The 14,366-nt window shown below is 46.8% G+C and overlaps 1 protein-coding gene across 4 annotated transcripts in view; it reads right to left on the bottom strand.

Annotated features, from left to right (window-relative positions):
* Nucleotides 1–2,875: 2,875 nt before the first annotated feature.
* The window catches only part of ATG16L1 (autophagy related 16 like 1), a 45,405-nt gene continuing 33,914 nt past the window's right edge, over nucleotides 2,876–14,366 (bottom strand). For all 4 annotated transcript variants that reach the window (XM_017859379.1, XM_017859380.1, XM_017859381.1 and 1 more), the window contains 6 exons: nucleotides 8,597–8,717; nucleotides 8,218–8,323; nucleotides 6,297–6,446; nucleotides 6,141–6,188; nucleotides 5,162–5,263; nucleotides 2,876–4,268 (listed from right to left, as the gene is read on the bottom strand). In XM_017859379.1, coding sequence (XP_017714868.1) covers nucleotides 4,175–4,268; nucleotides 5,162–5,263; nucleotides 6,141–6,188; nucleotides 6,297–6,446; nucleotides 8,218–8,323; nucleotides 8,597–8,717 — 621 coding nt within the window. In that variant the 3' untranslated portion in view covers nucleotides 2,876–4,174. The remainder of the gene's footprint in view (nucleotides 4,269–5,161; nucleotides 5,264–6,140; nucleotides 6,189–6,296; nucleotides 6,447–8,217; nucleotides 8,324–8,596; nucleotides 8,718–14,366) is intronic.

The following is a 14,366-nucleotide window of genomic DNA, read 5'->3' as shown; positions in this document are numbered from 1 at the left end:
TCTGGCCAACACGGCAAAATCCCATCTCTACTAAAAATACAAAAAAAAGGTGCCACGCATGGTGGCAGGTGGCTGCAGTCCCAGCTACTCAGGAGGCTGAGGTGGGAGGATCATCTGAGCCCATGAGGTCAAAGTGGCAGTGAACTGAGATTGCACCACTGCACTCCACTTGGGCAATTGGAATGAGACCCTACCTAAAAAGAAAAAAAAGAAAAGAAAAAGGTCTAATCAATTACAATTGCTGTTGTGGTACAGACACTCAGGTAGTTGTGCAGGATTTGGTACACTCAGCAACCTGGGACTTCCCAGCCAACTTGCTCCTGGAGCCTAAGAGCGGCCTCTTCATTCATTCACTAGTGTCCACACGAAACGTCCTGTGCCATGCTGTGAAAGCAGGAGGGGTTTGGGGACATCTATGGTAGGAGGCAGCATATGAACAGTATGCGCTTTAACAATAAGGCTTTGGGTAACATGGTGAAACCGTCTCTACAAAATATGAAAAATTAGCTGGCTGTGGTGGCACCAACCTATCGTCCCAGCTACTCAGAAGACAGAGGTGGGGGGATCACTTGTGCCTGGGAGGCAGAGGCTGCAGTGAGCCAAGATTGCGCCACTCCACTCCAGCCTGGGTGACAGAGACCTTGTCTCAAAAAATAAAAAAAATAAAAAAAATAAAAAAAATAGGGCCAAACAAAAGTGGCTCCACTCCTGTACTCCTGGCACTTTGAGAGGCTGAGGCAGGAGGACTGCTTTTGGCACTGCCATTGGAGACCATCCTGCAACATACTGAGACCCCATCTCTACTAAAAATAAAATTAGCCAGGCGTGGTGGTATGCTCAGGTGTAGGTAGTAGATCGCCTGGGCCTGGGAGGTCGAGGCTACAGTGAGCAGTGATCACATCACTGCTCTCCAGCCTGGGCAGCAAAGCAAAACCCTCTCAAAAAAAAAAAAAAGAAATAAAAACACAACAAAACTAGCCGCTGGAAAGACCCTCGTCCATGCCCTAGGCAGGGAGTTAAAGGGCAGTCACACTCCCCGGTGCTGTGAGACCCTCACCTTGACCTCAGCACTGGCAGGCAGTTAAGGGAGTGGAATGGAGCTCAGGCTGAGCACAGAGAACAGCCATGCTTCCCTCCAAATGCAAAAACACGATGATCTGAGACTATTCGAACACTTATTTGGGGACTATTTGGAGAATCACCTTCTTGAAGGTGATTGCAAAGGGCTCGTCCAACTTTTTTTTTTTTTTTTTTTTAAGAGACAGGGTCTTACCTTATCACCCAGGCTGGAGTGCAATCATAGCTCACTGTAGCCTCCAACTCCTGGCCTCAAGTGATCCTTCTGCCTCAGTCTCCCAAAGTGTTGGGATTACAGGTGTGAGCCAACACATCTCGCTTTCATCCAGCTTTGTGCAAGTGCTGGCTGCCTCAGACTTCAGACCCTGATGGCACCTTGACTGCAGGTGCTAGGCTAAGTGGAGACTGGCTGAGTTTCCTGAGCAGGGTGGTCATCACTTGTTACAGCTCAGGCTGTGTGTCAGGTATCTGAGCCACCACAAGTGAATGCCTCTCCAGCGTGGCGTTTCACTGGAGAAAGGCTCCGTGTGCGGGGCTCTTTTACTGCAGCTGGTAACGTTCTGGAGAAATACCTTTCCAGTGTCCGTTAAGATTTGCGTGACATGAACCTGGAATACCGGTGTTTACACGGAGTGATACTTTGTGGAATGGAGCTTACATGATGAACGAGAAAAGACAGTTAAAAAGTACTAGCCATTGTCACTATTCACAATAGCAAAGACTTAGAATCAACCCAAATGGCCATCAGTGACAGACTGGATTAAGAAAATGTGGCACATATACACCATGGAATACTATGCAGCCATAAAAAAGAATGAGTTCGTGTCCTCTGTAGGGACATGGATGCAGCTGGAAACCATCATTCTCAGCAAACTATCTCAAGAACAGAAAAACAAACACCACATGGTCTCACTCATAGGTGGGAACTGAACAATGAGATCACGTGGACACAGGAAGGGGAACATCACACACTGGGGCCTATTGTGGGGAGGGGGGAGTGGGGGAGGGATAGCATTAGGAGACATACCTAACATAATGATAGTTAATGGGTGCAGCACAGCAACATGGGCACATGTATACATTATTTGGTAACAACTGCACGTTGGCCATTGTACCCTAAAAACAAACAAACAAAAACAACAACAACAAACAAACAAGTAGGACACTCACACAATTCCAACCATGGTTCCCAAACCCTGCTCCCCCAGGTAAATGGGAAAAGTGCATCAGTTAAGCCTGGTCAATGGCAAAATGGGAGAGGCACATCCCAGCCGGAGCTGTTCAATGGCTCTCTTTCCGCTCCTTCCTCTTCCCTCCCACTTTACCTCCTTCCTGTCTTCCTTCCTCCTTCTATGTGTTTTGCTTTTTCTCTCTTCCCCCCCCCCCCCAACTTTATTAAGGGACAGACATACAATAAACTGCCCATATTTGAAGTATATAATTTGATGAGCTTTGACATATGTATATAGGTATAAACCCATCATCACAATCAAGGTAACAGACATTTCCATCGCCCCAAATTGTTTCTTTGTGGCCTTTTGTAATTCATTCCTCCCCCTCCCTCCATCTGCAGACAACCAATAATCTGCTTTCTGCCACTATAGATTTGTTTATATTTTCTAGAATTTTATATAAATGGAATCATGCAGTTAAAAAAAAACAAACAAAAAAACCACAATAAACAGTTGGTAAATGGGGGAAAAAAAGTACTAGCCATTGTTTACAAATAACTACCAGGTACTTTCTTTCCCCTTTCTAAGGATAAGGGAGAATAAAATAATCACCAAGAGGCATGGAGTTTGAAAAGTATATAACAGATTTCTTTTTAATTATTTACAATCAAGTTCTGCTGGGCAACATAACGAAATAAATAAAAGATGTGCCCTGGCCTGTAAATTTCAACTCTCCTTAAGTTCTCTGAAGGGCAAATTGGAAAGTGGCGACCAGGCAGGGAAGAGAGGGCAGGTAGAGGCCAGGACCATCAGTGGGAAGGCGGCCTGACACCTCTCACTGGCTCTAGCACTCACATCCCCAAATGTCCAAAGAACAAGCATGGAAGAAAAAAAATAAAGTGCAAATTTAAAAGTGATAAGGGTGTTTTGCACACTCAATGAACTAAATCTTTATACACAGGTAAAATGGTAAAGATAAATGTTTTTCCTTGGCCTTCATCACAACCCCTGAAACGGAAAGATGGCACTGCTGTGCTTCTGAGCCTGGGCTTCTTGCACTAAAGCACCAAGGGCATGGCACACAGGCTTGGCAGAAGGGCCGTGGCCAGAATCACCAGCTTCAGACAAATATGTTGGAGGTCTCAAATCCCTTGGCACCCCAAGCATGCAGTGTGCACCCACCTTCTGGCTATCTGCAGATCGATACAGGAACACATCCTTACCTCTGCAGCAAACCCATTTCCCTGGAAAAGATTTTCTCACATCCTCTCCCACTTCAAAAAAATTAAAAAACATTTTGTTTTAAACCACACAGAGATTTTTAAATATGTCGAATCTTGTGCGGGAAAGAGAGCCAGAAAGCTCTGAAGAACAGTGGAAGAGATCTGAGGAAATTTCAGCAGGAATGAGACACATTCATGCAGCCCACCAGGGAGGGGTCTGTAGTCTTGGAGTTTCCGTGAATCCAATGCTTAAAGTGAGCTCACCGGGCAAATGACCCCAAGGTGATGGGACATGCGTCAGGCCAGAACCAACTTTGGAAGGATGAGAGAAAGCACAGAGAACACCACCTTGGTGTGGGGGCTGTTTTTGGCACCGCCCTTGGTGAGGAGGCCCAGCAGGGCCCTGTGCTCCCCCGAGTGAGGTATGGAAGGTCGGAGCTAGTAGTGTTTCCCAAGGCAAGAACCTGAGCTCTGCTAAGTGACCGCAGCGTCAGGTTTTCAGTGTTATTCTTCCAGGCCAAGAGAGACCTCAGTCAAATCTTCAGAAATCCCGTTCATGGCAAAGCTACAGTGCCACGCAGCTTGAGCTTCTCTGGGAGGTCCATGCTATACCCAGCACATCACCTGCCAGGACAGGGCTGCAGGAGCCCACATGCTTCTTCTGAGGAGGGCGCTGGGGTCCTCCTAGCCCTGAGAGCCCCGTTAATACTGTGCCCACAGCACAGCTTTGCATCCTTTGTCCACGCTGACAACGTGCGAGCCAGAGGGCGACCACGCCACCGCATTGATGGATGAGCTTCAAAGGAGAGATCAGAAAAGTACCAAGTTTCAGAACATTTGGGATGAGATCTTAGTGAACTAAACACCAGAAGCTTGTGCACTCAGGGAGTCACAATTTTTCCAACTTCCATTTCACTCTCTGGCACTGTGCCCACAGCAATGCAGGAGCTCACTAAAATGCAAAAGACCTCTGAAAAATCCAGTGGTGTACTTAATTAAGTCATGCTGGGATGAAGGCAGTTTGGCCCCTTTGGCAGTCAGCGCTTATCACACTCTCCCTGAGAAAGGAGCTCTGAGTGAGCTGGAAAGAGACAGTACACACGCCTCTGAAGAGCCAGGCAGTGGTGGTCAGCACTGGTTAGGTCTGGGAGCAGTTGCTGCTGCCCAAGAGCAGGGAGAGAAGGTTCTGAAGGAAAATGGTATCTGGCTTCCAACTAGCAGGTGGGCTTGTGTGGGCAGAACAAAGTTAGGAAAAAAGGGGGTCTGGGGCCTGCCTATCAGGTGGAAGATAAAATAAGGTGTGTGGAAATCAGTGTTGAGGACATGTCAATGCACTGACAACGGGCACTTCCAAAGGAGAGAGGGAGGCAGAAAGGAAGGAGAGTAGAGAAGGGGAAGGAGACACAGAGGACATGGGACATAACCAAAGAGACAGGGACGTGTTTCTATAACCCTTTCTCCAGCGGCCGCCACTCTAACTGCTCTACCTGGAGTACTCTGTAGACTGTGGCCTGCTGTGCTGTGAATGGCCCCAGCTTCTCTCCACTGACCTAGCTCAGTCAGCCGAGCAGGTGGGCGGGCGGGCAGCGCCCTCATGGTGTTGACTGAGGTCTAAACCGGATGACCCTGAGATCAAGTCAAAGGCCTTGCTCACAACGCAAGGGGGCGCTGAGACAGGGCTCGTCTTACCTGTGCTGCTTTGAAAGAACCTTTTCCACTTTCCCCGTGAGCACACTCCAGATATAGAGAGAGCCCTCAGCAGAGCCTGCCGCCACGTAACTGCCGTCAGGACTAGAGAAGACAGGAAGAAAAGAAAGGCTGTCAATTCCCCATCCCCCATTCAGCATCTCTGTGGCCTCTTTCCCAAGAAGGAATGTTTGTTCTTCACTGATGGCCACTCCTGTGCACCTAGACCTCAGAAGGTGTGCTATTCATGGCCCTTCCAGCCCAATCTGCTTTTCTCTACTATTTCAGCACCATCCGGCTAATGAAGAGTGGCATCACATTACTTCTTGGGGCTCCAAGTCCTTAACCATCTACAGACTTGAACAAAACAACATATAGGGAGATCAAAGCCAACCTCCTGGACATAGCTAAGGGTTTAAGCCCGTGGACTGCCTTGTTACATGCTTCAAAGAGGAGGAGGAAAGAAAAGAAGCATCTTAGCAACCGAGCCTGGAAATGTATTTGGAAGAAGCACGATACATGGAAGAAGGGAACAAGCAGCAGAAAACTGCAGACCACCTGCACACCCTTCTTCAAAAAGGCTTTTCAGTCCCACCCCAGGCCCACAGCCATTCCTGCCCTTTTCCAAAGCTTTCACACATTCCAAACTTAAGGTGTGAGGCAACAGTTCTTGCGTGAATGAGTGATGAGAAGTGTACCTAATGGGCTCACCCAGAAGAAAGCAACCAGTCAACTGTTATTTTCTAGTACAACACATTAGTTCTTGTAATCATCTTGTAATCATCAATTAGGTTCATGTAATCACAAAAGGAACACTGGAAAGAGACAATAATGGTGGCCTGCAATAATGAACTTACAAGCACATTCCTGGAAACATAGGTTGGGCACTGAACAAAATTTAGCTCTATATCCCCAGTGGGAAAATGCCCACGCAGAACTCTTTGTGATGAACCAAATTGACAGGGGGTGGGTCACTACTAACCTGAAGACAACTCTGGTCCAGTCAGAGCCGCACTTGAACCCAGGTGCACTGAAACAAACAACAGGGCACTGTCACTCAGGGAGCTCAGGCCATGCAGCACGTAAGAGAGCAGGGTTGGGACTCTGGTCTTCATGCAACCAGCACATCTTCAGTTACCTGAATGTCTGCTTGACAGCATTTGTTCGGAGATCAATAACTTTTAGCAAGTCATCCCGGGAGCAGCTCAGGAGCTCAGTCCTTTCTGGGTTTAAGTCTAGGGCAGTAATCTTTCCCAACAGCTCCATCTCTCGAACTATACTCTCTGATCTAAGAGGGACAACAGATTTGAGAAATGTAACACAGGCCAAAATTACTAGACCTCATGCCATGGAGGAAAAAAGAGGCACTGCAATTCAACTAGCATGCAACGCTCTGCCAGCGCAGTCAATGTGTTCCCAGCCTTCTAATAACCTGTGACCGCTTTTCTTACTTTCTCATCAACAGACCCTAAGACAGTCACTTCCAGACTAGAACTCTGAAGTTGGTAAGAATTTCCTCATCCATTTTTGGGATGACAACAGTCGCCAATCAGAGTTTCTGCTCAGCATGAGCTAACTAGGGCTACTACCCAATTAGTACTAGTTCAGTGATGTGATTTCAACTTTTGGATAAAGTTGGCAAAGAAACCTGCATTAGTGGGCCTGGGCTGCCCCATAAGTGTAACTCTGTAGGCTCCTGCAGGTTTTCTGCCCTGTTCAATGCGGCTCTGTGGCCCTCCACCTGTAGACATGGGGCCAGGAGAGCCAGGGCAGAGCCACGGTTCTATGCACCTCCCTCTTCTCTGTGCTCCGGCCCATGTCCAGGTTGGCTAACGGCCACCCTGGGCAGGGCACTGTTGGTGACATTTACAGCCAAAGGGGGTGCTGACCTGTTCTGTGAGGATTTTGTTGTAAGCCTTCAATGAAATCATTTTCTATCTCACACCGTAACTAAGCAAGAATTTATCTTACTGTTGCTAAATATGCAGCTTGAAGCAAGCTACTCCACTTCCTTGGGACTCGGGGTCTTCAGCTGTCAAATTATGGGATGGACTAAGAGACTTTGAACATCCAGCTTAACTCTCAAATTCCATGTTTCAAGTTCCAATTTCAGGTTTTAAAAGCAAACTAAAGATTATGAATAAAATGTGAAGTGGTGTCCAGGAACCATGAGCACTGTGAGGACTTTCTGGTGCCATGCTGTGTTTCAAAGCATCGTCTATCACCACGGGCCCTGTGCCCCCGCCCTCTCTACAACCCTGCTGGGAGGCTGTCCTCATTTACTCTCCATCCTGTCTCCTCATCCTCTGCCTCCAACCTGTCAACAAGCCCTGTCCACATTCTCCTTCAAATAGATTCCCTCCGCCACATGTTCCTCTACTGACTTGAACTTAGGTCCTTATCAACTCTTATTGATTTCCTGTTCCCCAATATGCCCTCTCAAAATGTCACCAAAGTCATCTACTAGACTCCTGCAAAGCAACCATTTCCTTGCTAAACACCCAACAACTTACGGGATCGAGCCATTTGAAAATGGCTTATCAAGCCCGTGGCAACCTGATTTCAACGCACCACAGCCACCTCACTGGCTTCTGCTCACTTGCCACGTATCAGCCACCAGACACACACTCAAAAGTCTGAGTGGCTTTCCTGCTGTGTGAATCCTACTCAAGTCTCCGGAGAAATGTGCAGAGGCATTCTTTAGCACACTCGGGCAAAGGTACCTGCCTCTACTTCAACACACTAGTCACTGACTTTCGTGTCTGCCTTCCCTACTACAGTTTAAACTACCTAAAGGGAGAAAGAGTATCCTGTGTGCCTCTTCTCACCTGCCAGCTGGTGTAGGGCCCAGCACTCACTGCATGCTCAATACATGACTGCTAAGCTCCACAGGCTACTTCACGGGAAAGAACAGCCGAGTGTTAATAAGCTAACACTAAACATGTACGTACTGAAGCACATTTCTGCCATGTCCTGAGATTTTAAAAGCACAACCCATGTACAGAACCATCACTGTGGAGACTCTCATGTGCCTCCTGTCAGGCGCTTGGGTATCATACCGAATGTCCCAGAAACGAATTTTCTTGTCAAAATGTCCACTCATTACACATTGCTCTGTGCAGACAATATCATTGCAACTGGATCCTGCAAACACTGTCTTTATGCCTGAAAGAAACGCAAACATCATTAATCAAGCAGAGGCACCAACGTGGCTGTTTACATAATGCTGCTACCCTCGAACCACTGCCTTGTCAGAGTTACTCACTTAAATGAAGCCTCAAACAAGACCAACTATCACTACCCTCAGCGCCCCTCTAAACGTGAAGCCAGACCTGAAATTCAAACTATGTCACATAAATGCAGGCTCTGACGTGCAAACACACACCTCCACGCTAACAGCTAAGCATACACACAGACAGAGAGACTGAATTTCCTCACAGACTTTGCTGCGTAGATCCCAGAGTTTGAGAGTCCGGTCGTGACTTCCTGAGACGATCCGCGCATTGTCCAGCAGGAACTTAGCAGACAGCACTTTCCCACTATGTCCCGTGAGTGTGTGCTAGGAGAGAACACAGCCAGGGTGAGCCTCAGGGCGCCAGGCCCTGCCTATGCCGGCAAAGTATCCACAGCATCCTTACCTCCAGTCGGAGTGTCAGACCACCCTGAGATCTGGCCAGGAACACTCAAAGCGATAAGACAGCAGAGGAAAAAGACACAGGTCAGGCACAGACTCATGCCTGCAATCCCAAGAAACTGCGAGGCCAAGGTGTGAGGACTGCTTGAGCCCAGGAGTTCAAGACCAGCCTGGGCAACACAGTGAAACCCCCATCTCTACAAAAACTTTTTCAAAAATTTGCAGGGAGTGGTGGTATGTACCTGGGGTCCCAGTTACTTGGGAAGCTGAGGCAAGAGGACTGCTTGAGCCTGGGAGGTCGAGGTTGCAGTGAACTATGATAGTGCCATTGTACTCCACCTGAGTGACAGCAAGATCCTGACACACACACACACACACACACACACACACACACACACATCCCAAACAGGATACGAAGCAACAATCTCATTCCTGCGTCTTATCCAGAGGCCACATATTTCATAGGAAGCCTATCTTTGAGTGTTGGCCAAATGTGAGGTATCAAGACCAAAAGGATAAAACTCCCACTAAAAATAACATTAAAAACAAAAATTGAACATCACTAGGACCAAGCTTCACGTGCTCCCCATCCTCAATGTTGAATTTGAAATCAGCTCTACCACAGACATCTGCTGTACTGTTTTTGTAATTTTTTGTATGTCTGGATTATATAAAATTCTAAAAAGTTTAAAGCCTCGATTTTGCCCCATGCTGCTGAAAGTCAGTTCCATATTTAAAGTCAGACTAGACAAGGTCACCACAGGCATAATTTACAAAAGGCAACATCAGGACTCTATGTAAACAATTAAAACCCCTGGGGGATTTTCAATCAGAGGTCTCAGCTTGAACAAGTCAGATCATAGCCACAGATATCAGCACTCCCAACAATCAAATCCCTTTGTGACTAAGCTGTTGGATGCCAACCAGTGTCTTCCCTGAGCTCACGGAGGAACACAGGATGAGGGACATCACGGAGTGTCGGCTGCCCTTCTGCCCATCACAGCACTTCTGAAGCGCGATGGAGGAGAGGCAGCTGAGGGTAACTGGGATGCTAGGAGGGGATCTGAGGACTCAGACCTTTTACCATTCATCATTGACCTCTATGCAGTGCACGATCAACCTTTTTCTATGTGTTAAAACACCAGAGGTTCAGAAGGTATTCACTGCTGTTTTCTTTCTAATTAGAAAATGCAAGGGTGGGCAAAGTGGCTCACACTGGTAATCCTACCACTTTGGGAGACCAAGGTGGGAGGACTGCTTGAGCCCAGGAGTTTGAGACCAGCTTGGGCAAAATAGTGAGATCCTCATCTCTACAAAAAAATTCAAATTAGCTGGGTGTGGTGGTATGTACTTATAGTCTCAGCTACAGGGGAGGCTGAGGTGAGAGGACTGTTTGAGCCCAGAAGGTCGAAGCTGCAGGGAGCCCAGATCATGCCACTGCACTCCAAACCTCAGCTCCCAAAGATGAGACCTCATGGTTCGGGGTTAGATTTTTTGTGTTAACATTTTTGAAACCAATCTTTCCTCTATTTTCAGTGGAGTTAACTCCACTTCAACACAGAAACAAAAAACTTATACTACCACATATACTACCCTCTCTTCTTCAATGAGGGAAGCTTGCATGAGTTCTCACACTGCCTTATTCCACATTCAAACCTCTGAAACTGGGACAGCATCTTACAACTGCTGCCAGTCGGGTGCCGGCTGTGCTACAGTTGTGTGAAAACCTCCCACTGATCCTTCTGTAAGATCAAGAAAGCTCCACTAACAAAGCCTCCACTACATACAGTCCATGAATAATGATTCCATTCAATATAAAACATCCACTCTGCACAAATCACGGGGAGAGACAAAAAAACTTGGGTAGGCTACTTCTTAAATTCTTTTTTCTTTTTTGAGACAGAGTCTCGCTCTTGTCACCCAAGCTGGAGTGCAGTGGCGTGATCTCAGCTCACTGCAACCTCCGCCTCCCAGGTTCAAGTGGTTCTCCTGCCTCAGCCTCCTGAGTAGCTGGGACTATAGGCATGCGCCACCATGTCCAGCTAATTTTTGTATTTTTAGTAGAGACGGGTTTTACCATGTTGGCCAGGCTGGTCTTGAACTCCTGACCTCAAGTGATCTCCCTGCCTCGGCCTCCCAAAGTGCTAGGATTACAGGCATGAGCCACTGTGCCCAGGCTTTCATTCAATTCTTAATAACTATTTTATCAAAAATTCAAATTTGTATTTATATTCACTATCTGTTTCTTAACGTTAAGAGTAAAATCACATTTCACAAACACAGGGAAGAAAAAGACATTGTTCCTAAGTGGGATATGGCAAGTACAGATGATCCTCAACTTATGATGGGGCCAGTCCTGACAAACACATTGTAAGATGAAAATACCCTACGTTGGGGACCATCTGTATATTCATTTTTACATACTTTACAGGAACATGTTAATCTTTACACAATTATACTCTTCCTAAAAATGTATCCATTGCTCTCTTCACCTTATAGCATAAGCATTTTCTCATATGATAGCTGAAAATTCATAGGCTTTGGGGTTCCACTGATTTAAACACCCTGGGTCTCTGTAACATCTGTGAACGGGAAACATCCTTGTGCTATCTTAGTATGGACTCAACAAGACGAATGGGATCAAATCTCTTCCTTGTTGCACCCCCCTTTCTTTAAGAGTCTGTCACAAAGGTTGCTGCAGTGAACATCTATGGGCATAGAGCTTTCTTCTCTTGATTTATTTCCAGGAATGAAACTGCTGAACTAATGGAATAAGGGAAAGGGATGTTTTGTTTCTTGGCTCCTTGTATGTACTGTCAGCTTGCTTTTTACAATGTTTGGGCTTCTGCTCACCTTATTCTCAGTGAGAATAAGCTGGAGCTGCCTGAAGCTGACTCGCCCACTGTCTCGGTGCTTCCAATGGTATAGAGCTGGGCCTCCTACAGGCATTCAATCACCTCTATCATTTATAAAGAGTCCTTTGAAATGGATCAGATTTAAAATTCTTATATCCATTAGGTGTTTCTGAAATCTATTTTTATGATTAACACCACTTTTAGGTTTCATCTTCTACTTTTAAACAGGGATTAACAAGAGAAGGGCAGTGGATTTAGATGTCATCAAGGCCGGGGCCTTAAAGCGGGGAAGCTTCAAGATTCCTCTGCTCCACTGGGCTCTGCACAGACTCTCTCTGTGCCTCATGGCAGATAACGAGTGACGACCCCTATTTCTAAACACAAAATTGCTCATTCAGGCAACAACTTAATCATGCAGCTAACATAACACCAACCAAAGACAACTGATTCCAGAAGAATGCAGAACTCAAAGAGGAACATTCCAAACAGAAACCATCACCTAGCAGCCACAGCCAATCCTCACTGTGGCCACTTCACCACACCACGACACAAGTGGGCAGGGGGGTTCACCAAGCAAGCTCTTCAAGTCAAATCTTACCAAGCAGCCGGGCAGTTTTGTACTGACTTTAGATTTTTAACGGAGGCATCACAGGGGACTCCTTTCAATGCCAGGCTGTTTCTAGGGTGCATTTACAAAAAGTTTGTTAAATCAAGCACTCAACCAGCTGCTTCTTGTTTGCCAGTCTCTCCCAACACCATTCCCTTGTCATAAGAGCAAAGGAGATACCAACAGGGCATGGATGTCTGTGAGTTTCACAACACAGATGAATGGATTCCTATTCTCCAATATCATCTGTTAACTGGGGTCTAAAAAAAAGCCAGCACTCCCTAAAATAAGGAGCCTATTTTACTTTCTGCAACCTGGTAAAGTTTTCAGGAGAGTTCTCTGGGTACAAGGAAACTGCTGAAAAAGGCCTCCCATCTTCACACATTTACCAAGGAACAGGACAAGGTTATGAGCAGGCCAGAAACTCAAAAGCCAACTAGTCCAGCACAGGAGGCTCCTGGCCCAGCATGGCATCGTCAGAAGCAGCAGCCCAGCAGCCTGCGCCGTGCTCCTGCATCGAGAACATTTCCCCAGTGAGACCTCTGTGTGCCAGCTCAATGTTAGGACCTTTGCCTCTCAGTTTAGCTCCCTGCTCTAGGTCCGCTTCTTGTTATTTCTAACCCAAAGGCTGATGCCCACCTGTATAGGACTCCTCTTTGACCAATTAAAAAATATCATCCTGCACTACTGGTTGACTCAACTTCTTCTTCTCCTCTAGGGGACTATCATAAAAAAGGCCGTAGGCCCCTCTTCAATAATTGGGCAGTTTTACTGTATCTCAGTCTAGAATAAAAGATCAATGATTAGATAAATCACAATATTCCACAGGATGGATTAGAACGTAGCCATGAGTACTGGCTAGGCCATCTTTTCCATGTGTACAGTACAGAACAACAGGGCTTCAACTGAACGTGTTCAAGCATCTGAATCGATGTGCCCCGTGGCAGGCTCTCTAGCAGCGCACTTCCCGAGTCCGTCATTAAGACAATAACATAGGCTCCTCAGCTCTCACAACACATCCTTGTCATCGTCAGGGCTCGTTATTTTGCACATTCGGACCTCGATCGTCTTTCAATTGCGAATTAAGAATGACTACCCCTGAGGTATTGGCTAGCATCTAATACTAATAATCTTCTATACAACCCTCTCAAGAAAATCACCAGAAACCCACCTAATATACCATTCTACTACAGCTCCTCCACCTCCCTTGTAGATTTAAGAAATTCATCTGGGCCATGTGTCGTGGTGCACGCCTGTAATCCCAGCACTTTGGGAGGCCGAGGCGGGTGGATTACTTAAGGTCAGGAGTTCCAGACCAGCCTGGCCAACATGGGGAAACCCTGTCTCTACTAAAAAAATACAAAAATTAGGCCAGGTACAGTGGCTCATGCCTGTAATCCCTGCAATTTGGGAGGCCGAGGTGGGTGGATCATGAGGTCAGGAGATCAAGACCATCCTAGCTAAGACGGTAAAACCCCGTCTCCACTAAAAATACAAAAAATTAGCTGGGCATGGTGGTGGGTGCCTGCAGTCCCAGCTATTCTGGAGGCTGAGGCAGGAGAATGGCGTGGGAGGTGGAGCTTGCAGTGAACCGAGATCGTGCCACTGCACTCCAGCCTGGGCGACAGAGCGAGACTCCATCTCAAAAAAAAAAAAAAAAAAAAAAAAAAAAAAAAAAAAAATTAGCCGGGCATGGTGGCAGATGCGTGGTGGCAGATGCCTGTAATCCCAGCTACTTGGGAGGCTGAGGAAGGAGAATCACTTGAACCTGGGAGGCAGAGGCTGAAGTGAGCCGAGATCACATCATTGCATTCCAGCCTGGGTGACAGGTTCCATCTCAGAAAAAAAAAAGAAAAAAGAAATTTAGGACAGGCACGGCAGCTCATGCCTGTAATCCCAGCACTTTGGCAGGCCGAGGCGGGTGAATCATAAGGTCAGGAGTTCAAGACCAGCCTGGCCAAGATGGTGAAACCCTGTCTCTACTAAAAAATACAAAAATTAGCTGGGCGTAGTGGAGGGCGCCTGTAATCCCAGCTACTCAGGAGGCTGAGGCAAGAGAACTGCTTGAACCTGGGAGGCGGAATTTGCACTGAGCTGAGATGGCGCCACTGC

The sequence above is a fragment of the Rhinopithecus bieti genome, unplaced genomic scaffold (assembly GCF_001698545.2).
Source record: "Rhinopithecus bieti isolate Rb0 unplaced genomic scaffold, ASM169854v2 scaffold_50517, whole genome shotgun sequence".
NCBI lineage: Eukaryota > Metazoa > Chordata > Mammalia > Primates > Cercopithecidae > Rhinopithecus > Rhinopithecus bieti.
Note: the sequence above shows the minus strand (reverse complement) of the source record. Positions and strands in the feature narration are given on the sequence as shown.